Source organism: Maylandia zebra, linkage group LG20 (genome assembly GCF_041146795.1).
Source record: "Maylandia zebra isolate NMK-2024a linkage group LG20, Mzebra_GT3a, whole genome shotgun sequence".
Taxonomy (NCBI): Eukaryota; Metazoa; Chordata; class Actinopteri; order Cichliformes; family Cichlidae; genus Maylandia; species Maylandia zebra.
Window position 1 is genome coordinate 11,864,926 of NC_135186.1, and position 21,053 is coordinate 11,885,978.

The 21,053-nt window shown below is 42.0% G+C and overlaps 1 protein-coding gene across 1 annotated transcript; it reads left to right on the forward strand.

Moving 5' to 3' along the window:
* The first annotated feature begins 255 nt into the window (after positions 1-255).
* On the forward strand, positions 256-17,033 carry tmem240a (transmembrane protein 240a). The gene is made up of 4 exons (XM_004575406.4): positions 256-1,175; positions 1,563-1,669; positions 5,271-5,479; positions 15,403-17,033. The coding sequence occupies exons 1-4, from the start codon at positions 1,119-1,121 to the stop codon at positions 15,555-15,557; spliced, it is 528 nt and encodes a 175-aa protein (XP_004575463.1). The 5' UTR covers positions 256-1,118; the 3' UTR covers positions 15,558-17,033.
* Positions 17,034-21,053: the final 4,020 nt, after the last annotated feature.

The following is a 21,053-nucleotide window of genomic DNA, read 5'->3' on the forward strand; positions in this document are numbered from 1 at the left end:
CCAAAACAAGTTTTAACCTTAGGCTCATTTTGGAAATGTAACAAGCGGCATGTTGTGAGCAGAAATGGTGCAGAGTCAGAAACAGAGGAGCAGCAGTGTCTGGGGGAGAAGTAGAACACAAGGCAGGCGTGTGTGTGTGTGTGTGTGTGTGTGTGTGTGTGTGTGTGTGTTAGGGTTGGGGGGCGGGGGGGTTACTGTGGGGATAAAGCAGGTTAAATCATGATGACGAGTGCCATCGGTGCCTGTAAATAACGAGCCTACAGGCCTTTGCCTTAAAGCGGGCTTGCAGTTCTTTCTTCTCACACCGCCCACTATACACAGATTCTCTCGCGCGCATAGAAGCGCGAACGCGAAAGCGTGCGTGCGCGCATGCACTAGAGGTGGGAGTGGATGCTCGTGTAGCTGCTGGAAGCCAGGATGGGATAATCCTGGCTCCGGGCGTTGATGCAGCTGCCGTTGCTGGATACGGAGTGGACTCGGGGCGCAGGGTGGGTCTAGTTCCCGACTGGAGCTGTGTGGACCCCGTGTCGATGTTGTCAAGCGTTCCGAGAAAGACGAGGGCGATGGCCGTGAGAGGAGTTGGTGCAGCTCTTTGAAACGTCCAGGCAAAAGAAATCGACCGTCTTCTCCCATGGAGGACACCGGCATTAATCTGAAGCGCAGAACCGGTGTGGAATAACTTAGGAAAGGAGGGAGAGAGGATACCGGGGCACTCCGTAGAGGATATCAGGGGAATCCTTCATTCATTTTCTTTATGGTTTCTTTAAACTGGGATACAGCTAGAGACGCGAGTGAAGGAACGGATCACTTTTGCCTCGGTGATTAGGAGAAGACTGCCTCCTTGGATCGAGCGGCAGCCGCATCCGACCTACCGTGGGGGGGTGGGGGGAGATCAGGATACTTGGATGGAGAGGGCGCAGTGAAGGCTAGCGGCTTGCCGTGTGTAGGAGGGGACGGAGGGAGACCGGGCAGTTTGAAGGGACGGGGAGCCAGGAGCGGCGGCGGCGGCTCCATGAGCTGCTCCTGCCGGGACAGAGCGCCCAGAGCCCAGCCGGAGCGTCTCCACCGCCGCGGGTAGAACCCCGGGCAACAGGACGGCGGCCAGTTTGGAAGTTTTGATGCATATGATCACAACCACCATGATTTTTATGATTCTTGGTGCTTCAGTTGTAATGGTAAGACACCTTCACCTCCCTCGGCCACGATCTTATTTCCTCACTGGGCTGAGAGCCTCCCGATTTGACAGAAATGCCTCAAAAATGTAGGCCTATCACATTTTCAAGAAACTACAGCAGGCCTATCACTGACACGAGGAAGTAGGTTAGCCTACCTATAATTACCTGCCGTCATAAATAAATAATCTAAGTCCGTTTGAGGCAAGAGTCCCCCCTCTTAGAATCGGGAGGATCTGCCAAGACTATTTTCACTCATGTCTCTGTGGTCTTTATAGCCTGCTGTTATTTATCCTAATAGCACCTAATGAAAAGAATTATTCGCTGTCTGTGGTAATAGCCTAGCCTATTGCTTGACATGTCCCAGCTGACTGGAATGGTTCTTTGCAGGCGATAGCCTGTTTAATGGACATGAACGCACTACTGGATCGCTTTCACAACTACATCTTACCGCATCTACGAGGGGAGGACCGCGTCTGTCATTGCAACTGTGGAAGGTAAATGCCATCATCCAGCACGATATTCGGGTTAAACATGGTGTGCTTCATGGTGTGTGTGCACGCGTGTGTGTTCTCTTCTTTAGTCGTCCATTCTTAATTGCTGAAGAGGCCTCGAAGATTTCCGGCGGTGAAGCCAAACCTGTCGGCGCTCTCACAGGCTACACGACTGTCAGACCCGTTATTATTCGCTCGATCTCACGTTTGATCGCCGTGTGCTGCTTTTTTCTTTTTCTTTTTTTTATACCACCGGTGGCGGTGAGGATTTCTGATTTTGCTCCATACACGAAGGTGTATGTCGGAGCCATAAATAGGTAATGAACTACGAGCGATGTGAGGCCGTTTCAAAAACAATCTGAGCATCAAGTGCGCCGTGCTATTCACACGCAGGCCTACACGGCAAGAATATAACCTGCTGGGGCCAATTATGATCCTAAGTGCCGAAGTGAGGTGGTTATGGCTTAGGAAGTGCTACAGGGCTGAGGGAGCTGGCTGCTCACCAGCCTACCTGTTTGCTGTCACGGTGAGAGCGGGGATTGAAGTGTGGAAAAACAACAGCATGACACTCATTAATGTATTAATTTGGATTTAATGAGCATTATTACGTGTTTTCCATCATCATTAAGCACTTAATATGACACAGGCTAGATATATGGGTGAGCCATGGCACAAGTGGGCCTCTGTGTTGTGTTTTTTTCTTCTTCCTCCTAACTCTCCTCAGTGCCTGAGGGTATGGCAACAATATTAGAGCAGGATTTAAAGTAAGACTCCTATTTTACAAACGGGTGCACACCTATAGTGTCCTCATGTTGGATCCTGATTGGTCTGTGCTCTGCAGACAAGCAGCTAGAAGAACACACAGAGGCTTTAGAGGGAAGAATTTTCACTATTCATATTGGTGCAAGCTGAACAGATGCACACTCAAAGAAAACAGCAGCCCATAGTGTTCATGCTGCAGTGAGGGGGCTGATGTGTTAGCAGTTCATTAGCAGCATTAAGAGGGCAGTTCCACAGTGTGTGTGTGTGTGTGTGTTTTCTTAGCCTCTAAATCCAGAAATGGGTCACCATCAATCATAGGCAATTATATTATGCTTGTCCAAGTCAAAGTTTTGAAAGGCGTCTAATACATGTGATGTGATATAGTTTACTCAAGGCCAAAAATAAAATAAAATAAATTGCATGTTTGGGTACAGCTCTGAGATGAGATGATGCATCACTGATGGGCTTTTTTCCCTGGAATATTTAGACAGGCATGTCATGTTTGCTACTGCTGAGAGGCCAAAGGGATTTCTTTCAGTAAGTAATGCAAAAAGACTAATGATTAAAAAAACCCTTCTCATATAAGTGATCAAATAAACCTCCATGCTAATGAACAGTATGCACAGTAAAACCTCTGCTCCTCCTGCTAGTGCTCAGGTAACCACAGTGTCTTTCACTGACCTGGAAATACTCCTGAATGAGAGCCAGTCATCTGTTTTCACACAAACAGCAGAAACGTGGGATACGTGGATGAATAGAGCAGAGCGTTGACTTCGCCTGCCTGCCCTTCCATCCATGAGGCGTGGAGGTGTCGGGACGCCCACAGTGCTCACCTTATCAGGCTTGAGGACACAGCCAGTGTCATTTTATTTGGCAGTGCTCATGCTCTGTTTTGGATGTGGTTGTAGGATCTATGATGGGCTCAAGCCTGGCCTTAGAACAGCTGTATCCGTGATGGGGAAGATACAGGAGTGGACTGCGTGTGTTACACAAAATTCTTGACCTGATTTTTTTTATATTGGGGGAGGGAAAAAAGGTGCACAAGAAAACTTATGTGCTACAAGAAACTTATAAGTATTTCAGCAAGGTCCTTCTTCAGGGGAAATAAATGAATCTGGATAGACATTTTGGGTTATCATTACACATTGCTTAGCTTTTTTTTTTTTTTTTTTAGATGTTTCCCTGTTAATGGACTTCAGAGGCTGCTTTGATCCCCCATGTGGTCATACTTCTTTAGCAAGATGCTTCAGGTGCTCATCTGCAAGATCTATTTGTGTTTTAAAGTGCTGTAGAGTTCCTGCAGCGCAGTGTCCAGAGATTATCTGTCAGTCACGCAGCGTGGGTGGAATTTACATTAATGAAGTTCAAATTTGTGCTTGTCTGTAGCTGCTCATGATACAGAGAACAGAGTCATACCTTAACTTTTAACGCACTTTTAACAGTCTTAACTACAGTAATGTCAGAGACAGAGAAATCTAATCAAAAAGTTGCAAGCCATTCAGATTTACAGAAGTTAGAAGCTATTTTAAATTGCTGCAGCATGTCTTTAGTCTAGCAGGTCTTCACAAACCTCCTTCGGTCCAATCCTGCTATCAAAGTAATGTCCCAAAGAGCGTGAGTGCATCTGGACTCACTTCCAACAGGTAAATCTCTCAGCTCCCACTGCGTTCCCTCACCGTGTTTGTCAGACAGCTGCCTGTGTTGTTATATTGAAAACGCCTTCATCCCCTCCCAGGAGGCCAGGCAATACCTGTATAGTGAGGCTTTCACATCAAGTGAATCTATTTTACAGTAGCGGGGAGGGCAGTTCTGGACAATGAGGCAATGTGATAGCCATAGCTAGTTACTTGCTACAGTAGTGGATGTACAGAGCTTTATGGATGTTCTTTTATTCTTTATTCAGATCCTACTGTGTGTATCTGTATATATATATATGTATATATATATATATATATATATATATATATATACACATATATATATATATATATATATATATATATATATATATATATATATATATATATATATATATATATATATATATATATATATGTATACTCTCTCTCTGTCTCTCTCTATACACATGTATATATACACATATGCACTGGTATCTGTCTATGTATCTCTCTCTCTATTTCTCCATCTACCTCTCTCTATATATATATTTACTTGTAATGCAGCATAAGCTGTCCTCTTCCTCTCTGTGCATTATGGGTGGAACATTTCCATGCGTTCCCCTGTGAGATGTGAACACCTGTTTAGTAGCAATCAGGCACCCTGTGAATTTGTGGTAAAGGTATAAAATTGCCTTCTTTCTTGCTTCTCTTATTTGGAGCAAATTAAAGAGACTTTCTAACAGGAGCTGGTTTGGCTTTAAATTACACTTTTAATTCTAAAGTAAAGTGAAAAAACAAACAAACTGATGTTTACAAGATCACACCAGAGCACCCAGTACAGTTTGCATTATATACATGTCCTATTTGCTCAGGAAGGCATTTATTGAGCTGGTAGAATATGGGAGTAAATGCCTTGCTTAGAGGCACTTCAACTATCGTCACTGAGAGAGGCAGAAACCCTTCTGTGTTCAGTCCTTGAGCTGCTTCTCCAAATTTAAAAATCACAACTCCGCCGTGAATTTTTCTGCCTAAAGTGCAGCCCGGAGATACCCATGGGTTCCCTGAGAAGGCTTCTGGGGTTAACAGCAAAGTGCGGATTTGTGCAATCTTATCATAATTTAGAAATCTCCAGACACCCCCCTAGTTAGAAGGGTTATATAAGATGCAAACATAGAGCATAATTAACTCTTCCATCACTTTGCCCTGTCTGCCCTCGCCCCCAGGCATCATGTCCACTATGTAATCCCATACGATGGGGACCATTCCTTGGTGGACTCTTCAGAGAACTACTTTGTGAGTGACAGTGTGACCAAGCAGGAGATGGACTTAATGCTGGGACTGCTACTGGGCTTCTGCATCAGCTGGTTGCTGCTGTGGTTGGATGGAGTCCTACACTGTGCTGTCAGGGCCTGGAGGGCGAGCCGATACTACGGTAAGATGGACGCTGCCTGCTGTTTATCTGCTGCTTATACGCAAGCTCAGCAATACTTTAACATCATATAAGTTTTTATTCATTTTAGTTGAACATCCTGAGGCACAAATGCTTGAAAGACTGGAAAAAATGTAATATGTAATGAAATAACGTGTATTTTATTGCAGGGTATTAGCAAAAACTCAGAAAGATCTTTTCGTGTAACTATCCGCAATGTATCTGGATCTCTAAGTGCTTGCCAGGTTAACGCAGCAGTTGGTAGAGCTCTGGAAAATGACCTTACCCCCATTGCTTGGCCCACTTTTGGCTCTTCTTGCTGATTTTTTTCTCAGTTTACTGCGACCTCTTGGAAAAAAAATCACAGCGAAACCTTCCAACTGCGATGATTCAGACGTAGGCACATCAGACAAACCAGCTGAGCTGAAGCTAAATTTAAACGGCTGTCCTCTTTTTCTTCTTTTTTTTGGACAGTCCACATATCTCACACCTTATTTCACTAATAATACTTAATTTGTTTGCAGGAAACAGCAGTCATATGCTCATGTAATGGCACTGTCATTAAGTGTAATTTCTATGCTCGGGATGTATTCAGCTCATTACTTGATAGGACAACATAAAATCACTCTTTAATGTTGTCTTTCCCAAACTGCTGACTCACATTAAACTCCCTGCAGGTATGTCATTTTTAAATACATTAGTGCAATCACTTGTGTCTATTGCTGCACGCTGGTATGTTATTCAGCATCGGCCTCTGAGCCCGAATGTTGTGTTAGCATTAAGCCAAACTGAACAGCTGACATCTTCGCTTGGATTAAAGTTCACATATTTAAGCTCAGTTTACCTGAGAAGAATTAAGCCTAGTTCTAGACTTAAACTTACTTATTTTTGCATTGGAAGATGTGTGTCCTTTTAGCCTAGGGCTAGGTTTACATCAAGTGTTTGGATAAACGGCTCACCCAGAAAAGTTCTGTTTAGGGTCTGTGATAAGTTAGAGCTTTAATGATCTCATTGGGGATGCTATAAGAGCAAAATAGCAATGCAAGTAAAACAGAATATTAATGGGATTTTAAATATGTAATATAGATGATGCAACCTCCAATTAAAACCTCCATTCGGTTGAACTTAATTGGGACGACTAGACAAAGTGGCAAATTAACAATTATGATTATGACATTCGTGGCTAGATAACTTCCTTGTTTGAAAGTTCAGCCAAGCATAAGTGTAGACTAATAATAAATAATGAACATGCGTAACACTTTTCCAAAACAAGTAAACAGCGCAAGAGGAAATGAAAAACAAAACTTTGGGGAAAATGTATGGCAGTGCTAAAGATAAAGCTGAGTGTTCAGAGTGGATCTATAGGAAAACCCTAACTTTGCAAGCCTGAGATGCATTGACTTTGTCCTTTAAAAGGTTCCAATCTCAACAGGGATTTTCCAAGCAGCAGTCATGGGGTTAACCAGTCACACCACATCAGTTGTTCAATTTCCAGGTAGGCTCTAAATGGAGATGAGGATTTAGGTAATATGGTAGATTTGATTGATTGGCCTGAGAGCAGTGCTCTGAAACAACTGTAATATGTTGATGTCTCTTCTACAATGACTGCAGATCTAGAGCAACGTGACATTTATGGAGGCTCCAAAAGAGAGAAAAAGAAATCTCAGCTTAATAAACCCCTCTTCTTAAATAAAACTTTATTCCTTCAATAAAACGTTTAATGACAGGCCTGCATTTTTGGTTGTGTTACATGACATCGTTAATAATGCTATGTGGAGATTTGTGCATTGTGAGAAATTTTTCTGTGCTGACATTTTCACTTTGCTTTACAGTTTGGTTGAGTTACATAAAAATGGAATCTCACAGTCATACATCCCAAGTCTAGCTTCTTATTACAGAACAATCAGGGACCGAGGATAGACACGTGAGGAACTCCAGAAAAAGTAAAGACCGTTTTATCTTTTTGTGCATTTTGCACCACATCTATGGTGCTAAAAATATTCAGATAACTGGTTTAAATACTTACAAAGGTGTAAAAGGCAAAGGTGTACTAAAATAACTTTAGTTGTACTGACTTTCCAGAGTTTCTGGTAGTGGAGTAGTATCCACTGACAGCTTTAAAGCGGCTCCAGCATTTAACTCGTTAAAGAATGACAATTAGACACTAAAATTCAAAAGATTTTGATGACAGCTCCATAGCAAATCTGTAAAGGTGCATGATGCATCAACACTTCTTGTTTATGTCCAAAAGTGAAGCCAACTTATCTCAGAAATAAGAGCTGCCATCTTGCACTTGTGAGTGTCTGCGCTGTAGTAACTGGGGACATTGTGCCGATGCCCCACTTAACACAGGATTTAATGGAAGTTGATGTCAGCAGCACAGAAATATTTTGGCTTCACTTTTGGGAAGCTGTTGTGACCTCCATAGTGGTATTTATTTTCTCATATAACTTTCATTTATTCCAACATGTATTATGTTTACCAATAACAATGAAAAACAGTTCATAAAATCTACATCTGCTATTGGAACATCTTTGTGATCAAGTAGTTGTGTTTTCCCAGCTACACTGACAGAAAACATGAATCTGGGCTCTTAATTATGAGTCTTTCATAGTAGACATATCAGCCAACGCCATCAACAGATCCTCTGTTCTGTTCATCTCTCCCACTTAGCCATGTGAGTGTGATATTAAGCCAGCACGTTCAAGATCAGAGCCCAGAAACCAAAGCAGCTGAAGCAAATTCAGCCATCATTATACTTCCATGTTATTTTGGTTGTGACATATTAAAAAATGTCAAAAAAAAAAACAACCTCCACTGAAGGTATTTCCAGTAATATGCTGATTGGACCTCCTCTTCAGCTGAAGGTGGGTGGAGCTGTCCTAGGATTTACGTGAGGTCACCAGACTAAATGAACTACAAAGAATGGCTGCGCTCCATTTGGCTGTGACGCTTATTAAGCAGTTGCAAGGTTGGAAAACCTTTTTAAATGGAGTCCAGGCGTGATATGAGGTGGCCAGTTCAATTTAAATCAATATCAGTCAGTTAAAGCAATCTTTTCAGAGGCAGTGCCTTTTTCCACATGAATTCAGACATTCACTCACACACACACACACATAGCAACATGAAATATGTGTTTACTGAGATGCTTTTAACACGGACACACAGACTAATCAGTTCACGTTAGCGTGTGTCATTCTGTATCTGTAATAGAGCTGCCGTGTACACCACACACTATACAACACCGTGCACTTGAGAAAGCTAACAAGAGAGGCATTTCAGTGGAAGGTGTAACTGGAGGTTGCAACTTTGTGAGTTGGATTACATGGATACTCTAATAGTCTTTCTAGCAGCAAGTTTTGCCACTTGGAAGCAACATTGAAATGGGCTGTTATTTGGAAAGTTACTTTGAAGCATTGCCTAAATAAGCTTTAATCACAGTGGTCACTAAGACATAAAAACTGCATGTATAGAGTCACTAATCCAATCTGATAAAAATGCTTATAAAGTTTCTGACTTTGCTCCAAATGATGGTTTTAAAGAGCTCTTTCCCCTTTGGAAATGATACTTCTACTACCATCTTTGCTCATCAAGTGCCATATCTCCGGCTCTCCAAGATCTTTGCTTAAAAGTATAATAATGAAGCGCGTGGGAGCATCAGCGCAGTGGATGACAAAAAGGAAAACTGTCACCGCTGATATTACACTGAATGAATGCGGTGGAAGTCCTGGAAGTTAACTGATTAATGAGGGAAATCTGACCAAACCATTTTTTATTTTAAAGCAAACACTGCTGTGGTGTGATCATCAGTGTGATACACAGTGATGAGTGACAAATCAAAGAAAAAGCCTGAATCTGTGAGCCCTACAATGAAGGGATCCAGTGCCTCTGTGATGCTCCGTTGTATCCACTTAGCACGACGGGTCACTGCAAATCAATTCAGAGATATCCCAGATTTTCAACCTTCAAGAAAGCAATCCACAGGGCAGGAGATGTTGCTAAAGGGATTCACAGGTATTAAAGCGAGTCTTTATTGTCGGTTATTCTTTTAATTTGTCACCCATATGTGTAAGAATACACACACAGCAATCACCAAGACTGGTTTAACCCAGGCTTGAAAAACAGAGAGTGAGATGACTTCACTCCCACCATCTGCTGCGCTGTAGAGAATGCTACATTCCCACATACCGTGTGTTTAAATCCAACTGAGTGTGATAGTTGCCTCTTTATTTCCCTCTGTCGGCACGCTCCCTCCCTGAAATATCCGTCTCATTTCTCTCCCCATCTCCTCGTGACAGATGAAGGATGCATGTTACTTTTGCAAAAGAAAGCAAATGCGGCAGATTTAATGAGACAGAGCATGTGCTGTACAGCTCGCCGGCACCGTTAGGCCTATGCGCCTGTGCGGGCTCGAGCAAAGAAATGAAAAAGCTTTCAGTGGTGCCAAAGTTAAACAGCCACTAGACGCACGTGTGAAATCATGACATGACAGCATGAAGTCCCTCACAGCTCACGATCATGGTGGGTTCTCAGCCTTTTCCCACCCCGCCAGGATTGAAGTCATGTTTGGAAACGCTCATGAACATTTAGCAATTCTTTTGCTGCAATTCAGCCGAGTTTGGAGGCACCGAATGTTGAAACATGGAGAAAACTGCACTATCCTGTTGTCTCTATGCTGTAGCGGGTACAGAGAGTTTGGGGCAGGCCCCACGATGAGGAGGTGGCCTGGATCTTCAGTTTTCAGGATAAAGTAGATGATATGTGACCTGGATACTGGGACCGCCATGGAAAAGCTCCCCAGGCGGGATGGGAATCTGTCAAGAGCTGATCAAAGAGTGACAGTGATTTTAAAATGCACTAATATGGGGCTTTAGGATGGAGGTTTTACCATTCGTTTGCAGCTATAATGAACAACGTGCTCGAATAGTAAAACCTTTGATGTTTGCTGGCTGCTGCTGCTTTGCACAGTCATGGAATTGAGAACAATGCTGGTTTTCTGCAGTGCATTAGTACAACAGTGCAAAAATCATCATAAAAAACACCCAGGGAAAGAAGAACATCCATATTCATTAGCAGCACTTATAGAATGGGGAGAATAGTTGGGGCTTTTTTGGCACTTGGAGGGAATACCCCTCATTTCTCTGTATGTGCCGGTGCTAGGTCACACTCGTTTAGCCTCCCCGAGATGAGGAGCGAAGGTGAGGCTGACAGAGCGGGGAGGAGAGTGTGTGTGATGGTGGGGAGCAGGATGGAGATGCTGTCACATCCCCACCCCCACTTCACACACACACACACACACACACACACACACACACACACACACACACACACACACACACACACACACACACACACAAACTCCCCTCCAAAGCTAAAAATAGAACGAGGGGAAGAGCAGCTGGAATAGCAAGTGAGAAACGCGCACACACACATGCGCACACACACATGCGCACAAACACATGCGCACACGCACTCACGCATACACAGCGCACTCAGATGCACACTGTTCCCTTTTTTCCTCCTCCTAATTCCTCGTCTAGCTCCTCCCTCTCTCCCCCTCTTCTTCACTTATTGAATCTACTCCTGTCTGTTTCCTTTACAGTGCTTCCTGCTGCAAATACATTTTCCTGTTATTGCTGCCTTGCCGTGAACGCCTAACTCGAAAGGCCAAACGGAAAAAACGCAACAACGATCACACAAATTGAGAAAACGATGACTTAGCACCCCCCCGCTCTAAATTTAAAGCATAACAATTGTATCTCTGCCTCCCTCTTCTCCTGCCATGCCATTATCATTCCTCCGGACTCAATCTCCACCTCCATCCTTTTATTCAAATGAGAGAAACCTGTCTTGGTTGCCCCTTTTCCTTTGGATACCCTTCAGAGCAGTCCTTGTGGACAGCATACCCATTCACAGCTATAAATAACTCTCCCTTTCTCTCCCTCTCCTCCTCACCTCCTCTCATCCACAGAACACTTCCCCCCCCACCAGCTCTTGCCTAACTTCACCACCACCCCCTCTTTTCTTGCTCATCCTCTAGCAGGGCCATTTGCTATACTGGGTTTGCTGTCTGGGGCTCTCCCCTCCTTCTCTCTCTCTGCTGTCTCTGTGGACCTCGCGCCGCCTCGCCGGCTCCAGTTTATAACCTGACAAGCACAAACGTCTGCCCCGCCACTCCCCTCCTCACATTATGCACCTCGCATTTGCAAAAAAAAATAAAAATGAAAAAAATAAATTCTACTTTGTTTCCAGGCACAGACACAAATTTCACGCCAGGTCGGCCTTTGAGACGCGTATTCTGTACGTGTGATGTGATGGCTGCTAATTGGGTGGAGTCAGATGGATCCGTTGTGTCTTAAATATGTATAATGTCATATGTGAAATCCATTTTGGTGTATGGCAGCGATGCCAGGACACAGTCACCGATGTGACAGTCGAAGCACAAATGTGAACGCTCAAGGGCAATGCCGCGGCGCGCGTGAAGAGTGACGCCATTTACAGTTCACATGCAATATTTCAAACTTTCTTCTTCTTCTTCTTTTTTTTAATTCTCGTCTCGGTTTCTCCGTCGTAAACAGCTCGCTTCTGCTCCACAGAATAAAAAGCTACGTTTGTTGTGAAGACAAAATAAAAATGTAACATCGTTGTGCAAAATTCACAGACATAAACTGACTTTTATTTTATTTTATGTGTAATGAAATGTGATATATATAAATTTCCTTTCTTTTCATTACGCTTATACCAGGCAAAAGAGGAACATTACTCGTCTGATTCTCTTTTTGTTTGTTTGTTTGTTACATTCAGCTCGTCCATCTTTGAGACTGTTACACACAGTAAGTTTACCCGTTTGGCCATCGAAACATTTAGCCCAGAAATTTGTTCATTTCAGAGCAGAAAAGTGACGCGTGAGCCATCACGGTTCTCGTCATCTTATCTCCAAGGATGAAAAATAGAAACTATTAAAGGACAAATCGACGCGCAAACCTTTGCTTTTAAAGCCAGTGTGAGTCAGGCCAAAATGTATTTATATTTTCAGTCAGTTTCCAACTGCACAGTTTGCTCATTTCAAGTCCCCCCCCCCCCCCCCCCCCCCCACACACACACAAATATCTTTACTGAATTAATGCAATTAATGCACAGATGTCTATAAAGAGAACAAACAAGCAAACAAAAAGTCGACTGAGGATCATCTTGATAAATGATTCTCCATTGCAACATGTTTATCGTGCACAACTGCTTTAGAACACGTCTGGAAATCACAAAAATGTACTAACAGATAGATCATCAGATATCACTGACACTGACGTCACATCAATTTTAGCAGCTGGATTGTAGATAATTCAGGAAGAGCCCCAAATACATTGGAAGAGTGAATGTTTCCTCCTGATAAGTAGCCTATTTGTCTTATTTAATTCTTCTAATAAGGAGGGTATTTGTCGGCAGATATTACAGTGCAAACAACACCTCGTGGAGGAGGTTGACTCACACTCATGTAAATATCCTAATAAACAGACACACCAAAGCGTCATCATGCAGGTTGTATTGACAAATTTCACCAGTATAAACTAATGGCATTTACCACAAAGGGTTTTTTAATTTTTTTTAATTTCAGTTGGTTTTGTAAATACAGATTCTTGATTTTTTTTCTTCTTTCTAGTTCATAAAAGTTTAAGAAAGAAAGATCATGACATTAAGGTCAAATAAAAGGAGGTTCATGGGTCTGAGATCAGTCCAGCTTGTGTGTCTGGTTGCTGATATGCCTTGTATACTCTAACTGGATTTAGAACCAGAAAACCAGGCTAAGAAGGATTTTAGGATTTTACACTATTGTGTGTGTTGAGCTCATGAGTGTGTCGTCTAGCTGCTCGGCTTTGGTGTCTTTAAACGCTTGCATTCAGCTTCTTACATCGACACAACTGCATGTGCGAATGACAGTGCAGCTTAATAAACCACATACTCACGTCCCCATACTTTGTGTTAACATCATCGCTGAGGCATTTTCTTTAGTTCCACTGTCTAGCAGCTCAGTCTTTTGGCTATTTTTATATGAAATATTGACATTTTCATGTTTTTGGGTCTTTTAAAAGGCTCAAACTCTGAGTTCCTCCATTACATATACGACACAGAAAAAAATGTTTTCACATTTAATTTCTCATTCCCATTGAACATTTCCTATTTATGTTTCATATAAGACTTGAATACTCCCCCTCCTCCCCCTCCTCCTCCTCCTCCTACTACTACTACTACTAATAAAAATATTTGTCTTGAAACACTTAAGTGTACAACCTGAAAGTTGAAGAAAGAGGGTTAAATGATTTTTTAAACTGAATCTAGGGCAAAATTCATACAATACTACTACCACTACTACTACTACTACTACTACTAATAATAATACTAATAATAATAATAATTATTATTTTATTTATAGGCGCCTTTAAGACCCTCAAGGTCACCTTACAATAGCACAGAACAGTAGCAACAATACAATATAATAAAACATGGAAAAATACAATTTAAACATAAGGTAAACAAGAAAGAGAGGGGGAAAAACAAGCATGAAAGTATAAAAGCTGAGCAGGGTAAAAATGGACTAAGATGTATAATGACGTGTATGCAGTTCTGAATAGATGGATTTTGAAACGTGATTTAAAAGTAGAGAGAGAGAGTTTGTAGTCCGGAGATCTGGTGGAATACTAACATGTTACATATAGGAATTCGGGGATCTATGTGTTGCTATAGTTTTATCTCGATTAGTGGTTCAGCTAAAAGTACTTTGAATGAACTTTGTTAGTATCCTACTGTACTATAATCAATGACTGGCAACTGATGCAGAACCTCGGTGTAATTTCATTAAAAGTACTGCCCTAATTCTGACTTGAAAGCGTCACACAGTTGGTGCACATTTGTTGCCTGTACTTCCATGATGTGACTCTCCCGTTTTACCGCATCCCAGGTGCTTCATTGGATTAAGATGTGGAGGCTGTTTGAGTGCAGTGACCTCATTGTCGTGTTTAAGAAACCAGTTTGCAATGATTCGAGCTTCATGAAATGGCATTATTTGTGACATGGCATTATTTTGGTGGAAAGCAGCCATCAGAAGATGGGTACACTGTTCAAAAAGGGAGAAACTTTGTCATTACACCACCAGCAGTGTCAAGGCAGGATGGATCCATGCTTTGATTTTGTTCACACCAAATTGTGACCCTACCATTAAATTTGTCGCAACAGACATCAAGACTCATCTAACCAGACGACGTTTGGTGAGGCTATGGTAATTGTAGCTGACAGGTGTGGTCTTCTGCTGTTGCAGCTGGTTTGCTTCAAAATTTTATATATGTTGTGCATTCAGGGTGCATGCATGGCTACACGTGGTTATTTGAGCTACTTAAGTTTTGCTACCAGTTCAGAGTAGTCTGCCTATTCTCCTCTAACACCAAGACATTTTTGAGAGCTACTCACTGGATATTTTCCCCTTTTCAGACCATTATCTGTAAACCTTAGAGATGGTTGTGCAGGAAAGTCTCAATAGATCAGCAGTTTGTGAAATACTCAGACCAGTCTGTCGGGTACCAACCACCGTACCCTGTTCAGAATGACTTAAATCACCTTTCTTCCCCATTCTGATGCTCAGTTTGAACTTCAGCAAGGTGTCTTGACCGTGGCTAAATGCATTGACTAGCTGCCATGTGATTGGCTGATTAGATATTAACAATTCTCAACAATCAGATGAAGAAAGGGATAAGGTTATTAACGACCCACAACATTTTTGCTTTTTTTGTATTTTCAGCTTGATGTATGAGCAGGTAAATCGGCCCGTGTGATTCCATATCCTCTGCACTTTTGCAAACAAATTAAATTATGACTTCCAATAAAAAATAAATGACTTACTCAGTCACACGTAACTTCTTTTCATCTTTCTTCTTCAGATACTCCATCCTGGTCATGGCTGCCCCAGTTCTGCAACCTTCGAGACCTCCGTCGCCGAGCCCAGCTCAGACAGCTGGAAGACTCCAGTGGCAACATGGTCCACATCAAGCAGAAGCTCTACCACAACGGCCACCCAAGTCCCCGCCACCTCTGACTTTAAAACAAAACAAAAAAAAGAATAAACTAAACAAAAATAATATAGACGACCCCTGCCCCACCCCTTGTACCCCTCTTCTCCTCCCTTCTAAAACACCTGTGACCCTTCCCAGCTGCCCCAAGGCCAACTGTTGCCTAAGAGACCCTGAAAACTACCCTCCCACTATTCATAACATGGCCCCCCAAAACCCCAATGACAGGACTTTCTTTTGACTAAAACCAGTCCCTGTCAGCACCTAAAAAAATTAATTTATCAATTAATTAATTACAAAAAAAATCCCAAAATGGAGCAAGATGACGATTATTTGTTGCCACTAAAATCTTGTCTTACGTCCATGTCCACCATTGTGGGAGGAAGAAGAAAAAAAAACATTTTTAAGGGTGTTTTTTTCTGTATAGAGACATTTTCTGTGTTCATTGTTAAACTTGGCATGCTCTTTTAGAACAGGGTAAGATGTGGGTAGTGTATGGAACGGGGCGGCAAGACAGGTGTCATTATATATACATATATATATATATATATATATATATATATATATATATATATATATATATATATATATATATATATATATATATATATATATATATATATATAATTTTTTTTTTCTCTATTGGGTGGGACCAGGATTTTGTTGGCACAGGGTAGGGTGAGTGAGGCTGGCGGGTGGGTGGGTTTTTGTGACGGTTAGAATGCTGCTTCTGTAAATAGTTATAAAAACAGGCAAGTGGGATCTGACAGTGTTTAAAAAGGGGGGTGGGAGGTGGGAGAGGGGTGTTGGGGGGTTCTGTGTGAGTCTTTCATCAGTAGAAAAATTAATGATGGGACTGTGGGTAAAGTTTGTAGGAATGGGAAAAGCAACACGAGTCTGTTTGGAAAACTGGATGTGAAACCATGTGATTTCTGCTAAAAAAACACACACACACACACACACACACACACACACACACACACACACACACACACACACACACACACACACACACACACACATACACACACACACACACACATTAATTAGCTTTGTTACTTAGTGAATTAACTGAATGTATTAATTTTTCCTGTAAATATGTGAGGGAGAGGGGAGCGAGCATGGTTGTGATCCGGGTTCTCTTTGCTACATTATTGTTGTTTAGTAGACACTGGAGGAGAAATAAATGCCAGCCAAGATGAGTCAGTTCAACACATTTACGCACACACACACACACACACACACACACACACACACACACACACACACACACACACACACACACACACATGCACACACGCCTGCTCATGTTCCGCTCACTGTGGGGAGCACAGTTCAATTTTCTTTATCCAATTCCCTCTCACTTATCAGGAGCAACCAGCCTATCAGCAGAGGGAACCCTCACCCAGCCCCCCCTCCCCTCACCCTCTCTGTCCAGACATTGCTGTTGTGAGGATGAAATGTCTGTTTTATTAAAAGTGCCATTGAAGCACAACAGTGACCTCTGATGTTTGATTGTGTCATTCCAATCATATGAGCGCAGATGAGGACGCGTTCTCATAGCGAGGGGTGATTTCAGAGCACCACCAACAGACTGATTATACAGAGAGGTCCTGCTGACAACTTCAGTTTGGTTTAATATTATTCAAATAGAAATTTCTAAAGCACTGACTAACATCACTTCTGCTGTGACTAACAATGCCAGTGACACCTGGATGCAACTGAGAAAAGCCCTCCATCATTATCCAGTGGAGCATAATGACAGCTTGTGGAGGCAGCGAGGACATTTAGAAGAATACTTTGGCCCTAATGTATATGCTACCAGATACATGTCCTTCGGTCGTCATCGACAGATGCTGGCTCCACGTGCACTCACAGTGTCTAATTGTGCATAAGTTGACATATTTTAAACGAATGCTTCATTTCAGTCTGGAAGCCAAAAATATGTTTTATGAGAAGACGGAAAATCTCCACTTTTGTGACAAATTATTGATTCATTTTGTTCCAGTTATTATTAGGTTAAACGCTGTTTTAAAGTGTACACACAGTCAGACTTTGGAAACAGCACACGAGTATAAGGAAATACAGGAATAAGGAATGCAAAAGTTGGCCTGTGCCAGTTGTTCGAACATACTATAGCCCAGAATCGAAAGATTATTTTTATCTTGTTGTTTACAGCACATGAAATATACCATGTTGGTAAAAGAATATAGTATCGCTATACTTACAGCATGTGATCAAAGTGGTTATTTTGTTGGCTTTAGCTTATGAACTCTGATGTGCTGAAAGAAACTTCCCATCTTCATTGCTGAGAGTCTGAAGGGCAGACTGACAGACTGTACATAAAAGATGGTTACGCCCCCACCTTGACGTCACCCATTGGTTTAGAAAGTCCAGTATAGCCCTCAGACAAGCGTGTTTTCCAGCTGATTTTGCTCAAATGGAAGCAAATTGCCAATGCAAGGTAGCCATGTGCTAAAACATTTACAAAATGATAATGTTGTACTGAATAAGACTTGAAACTATCAACTGTATCTGTAAACTGTTTCCTGTAAACTCAACAGGAAATTACTTACAGACATCAAAGAGTGGAGAGCGAGACGAGGGAGTTGGCCGATATCCCCATGCTGGTGTTGTCCAGCATCGTGTCTGACCAATCAGTTAGCATTAGCCAAGAATTAGCTAATGCTATCTTACAAATGATCACAAACAAACCAGCATGAGTAACTTAAATTTGGCTGACAGCAAACCTAACTTGATAAAATATTTGTTACATTGAATAAATTAATAAATAAACATTTGAAATCCTTAATATTTGCTCCAGAAGAGAGTTTTAAATAAACAAGGGTATCTTTTTCTTTTTCTTCCTATGACATCACAACAGCGTGACTGGTCAGTAGCAATGCTCATCCTGGACCAACATTATTATGACGATGCAGGAACAATAGCACCAGGGGGACACCAGAGACACCTTGTCCAATAAAAACCTTTTTGCCAGCAGAGGGGTCGTCCCCTCATGGCCATTAGACTACAGGCTTAAGGCACTTCCACACTGACCTTTTTTTTTTAGACTCTGTTTTGAAATCCTTTTTTTGTGAACAGGTTAAAATTCTGACATCATAATCTATTTATATCAACCTCGGTTCTGGAAGAACTGCTGAATTCTTAATCTCCTTCTTCTTCTCCCCACATCTCCTCAGTGAGAGCTGCTACACCATCACCAACCTATACTTATGTACATTCAGGCTTGTTTAAATTTGCCAATGTCTACTCATTCAAGCTACATTGGTATAATATAATCTGCTGTACTGCCAGTTGCTATATACTGTAGTCCAGCTTTAATTGCTTCTCTGTGAGTAGCAGTAGCTACTGACTCACCCCAAGTAAAATCTCCATGTTGGTGTCGTCCCTACATCATCTCTAGAGAGGACAACATCTAAGCCCTCCTCACTGACTATGTCACTGGACTCGGTTTCTTGCATTACATTAGCAGCTGTCTCCCTCTACTCACAACAGATTCTTGTATGCTGGAACCTGGGATAACCTTCAGCATCTATAAGAGCCTCAGTGCATGCAGTATGTCCTTCAGCTTAAGTGCAACAATATCTGGACCAACAGACCAACTTGGTCTACTCAGTCAGATCCTTCACAGGCTCAGCCGCTCTCAGCATTTTGTCCTGTCAACATTTGATTCAGCTGGTTCTGTTTCATGTACGCTTGTTGTTCTAGCAGTTAATGCAGCAACATCTTCGCTCTCTTTAAAGATGGAGTGGCTGCTTCCACCTGAAAACTACTTGTTGTATAGTTGGGGTTCTGTCTTAATTTTGTGCAAGTAAAGCAGCTTGTGCTTGCTCCTTAGCCATTGCCTTGCAGTGTGTAGGTGCATAAATAAACTGCAGTGATGTAGCAACGAGACACAGTTGAAAATGAATGAAAAGAATGAAGCAGTCAGGGTTGCACTAATTTCAGATTCAATGTATATCGTTAATTTTGGAGTGAAAAACTGTAGGACTTGTACAAAGTGTGACCAAGCAATGAGCAAACCATGCATCACATGTGCCGGAGTACACTTGCCATGCCAAACCTGACACCTGCTTCCATCAGAGGTTGTTTTCTCTGAACACTGCGCTGCTTGATGGCATCATCATTGTAAAGGTAAGTCAAAACTCCTTGCAGGAAACACATTTGTTGCCAGGCTGGTTTTGAATTAGTGAGGCTAGGTTTTTACAATTAGATGTGCTGCCTCTGTGCTTTGAAATGTCTGAACCCTCCTGCCCTTTGTTCATCTAGATCAGCTTTAAATTCCTGGCAAAAACAGTCTGCACAATAGTCACTTTTGAGCTTTAACCCTATCTGACCTTTAACTCCATCTAACCATACCTAAAACTTGGTATTTTCACAGAGCAAAGTAATCTGCTTGTGTTGCTGGGGACATAAACATCATTTCATAAAGGCTGTAAACGTGATACTGCACCACTGTGGTTTCACAATTGAAAGCATTATACACACTACAATGCAACTCGAGCTAGCAAAGAAGTGTCTGGGGACTATTACTTCCCTTTGCGGTGGTAAATCACCTCAGCCATCCAGAACCAAGACAAGCACTAACTGTCTCTCTGCAGTTAGGGGGCCAATGCAAATTTGTCAAGTACAGCTAAACCATTTTTTAAAAAAAAAAGTTTGAAATCCCATCCACGTTGGCATTAAAGGCCCAGTCATTACCCACTTCGTGACCTTTTTAGTCACAGCGGTGACCTTTTCATGGCCAACAGTGTAAACGGTAAATAAAGCACCAATAAAACGCCAATGTGTCGCTTTGCTCCCGGTGCAGTACAGGAATGCACTGAGGGTGCCATCGAAGTCCTCACTACTTCACTCCCGCAATGCAAAAATCATGACTCATAAATATATGATCAAAAAAACAGGGCATCATCACCATGCATATGGCACTGCAGCTGAACTCACTGTGGCTCGCTTACACAAGAACGCGTTAGCTTCATCTGCGAACAGCAAGACGCTGCAGAAGAGAACATCAAAGAGAATGAAGATTAAAAACAACATTTACTTAATTAGCCAGTAAAAAATAAATAAATAAATAAACCCCATACCATTTCCACATATACCACTATAACAGTCTATCATATTCAACCCTATTCAAGAGTCAGTATTTAACAGCTGATTCGCATGATCTAATTCATTGATTGTTAATGGAGCACAATAAAGTGCTTCCCCCTCTCCTGCTGGTGTTGGCTCGCTCAAACACCTTGTGGCAGTGACTCCATTGCTCCCCATGGGTGCCACGTCCCCACCTGTCACAGTGGCACAGTCCATGCTTGAATGGAGAGCCAGTTTCTGAGAGGAAATGGAAAAAGAGGGAAAAAATAGAACAGAATTTCACTGCCATCTTAAAGATATAAAGTAAATATTTATTTATTGTTATAAGCATTATAAATGACCGATTACATTGTTTTTTTTATATAATTTGTATATGCCAATGATGTATGTAGGAAATATTTATTCAT

Coding starts and splice junctions, on each gene's coding strand:
- tmem240a (XM_004575406.4), top strand. CDS start 1,119: ATGCATATGATCACAACCACCATGATTTTTATGATTCTTGGTGCTTCA. Junction 1,176..1,562: donor TTGGTGCTTCAGTTGTAATG/GTAAGACACCTT, acceptor GGTTCTTTGCAG/GCGATAGCCTGTTTAATGGA. Junction 5,480..15,402: donor GAGGGCGAGCCGATACTACG/GTAAGATGGACG, acceptor TTTCTTCTTCAG/ATACTCCATCCTGGTCATGG.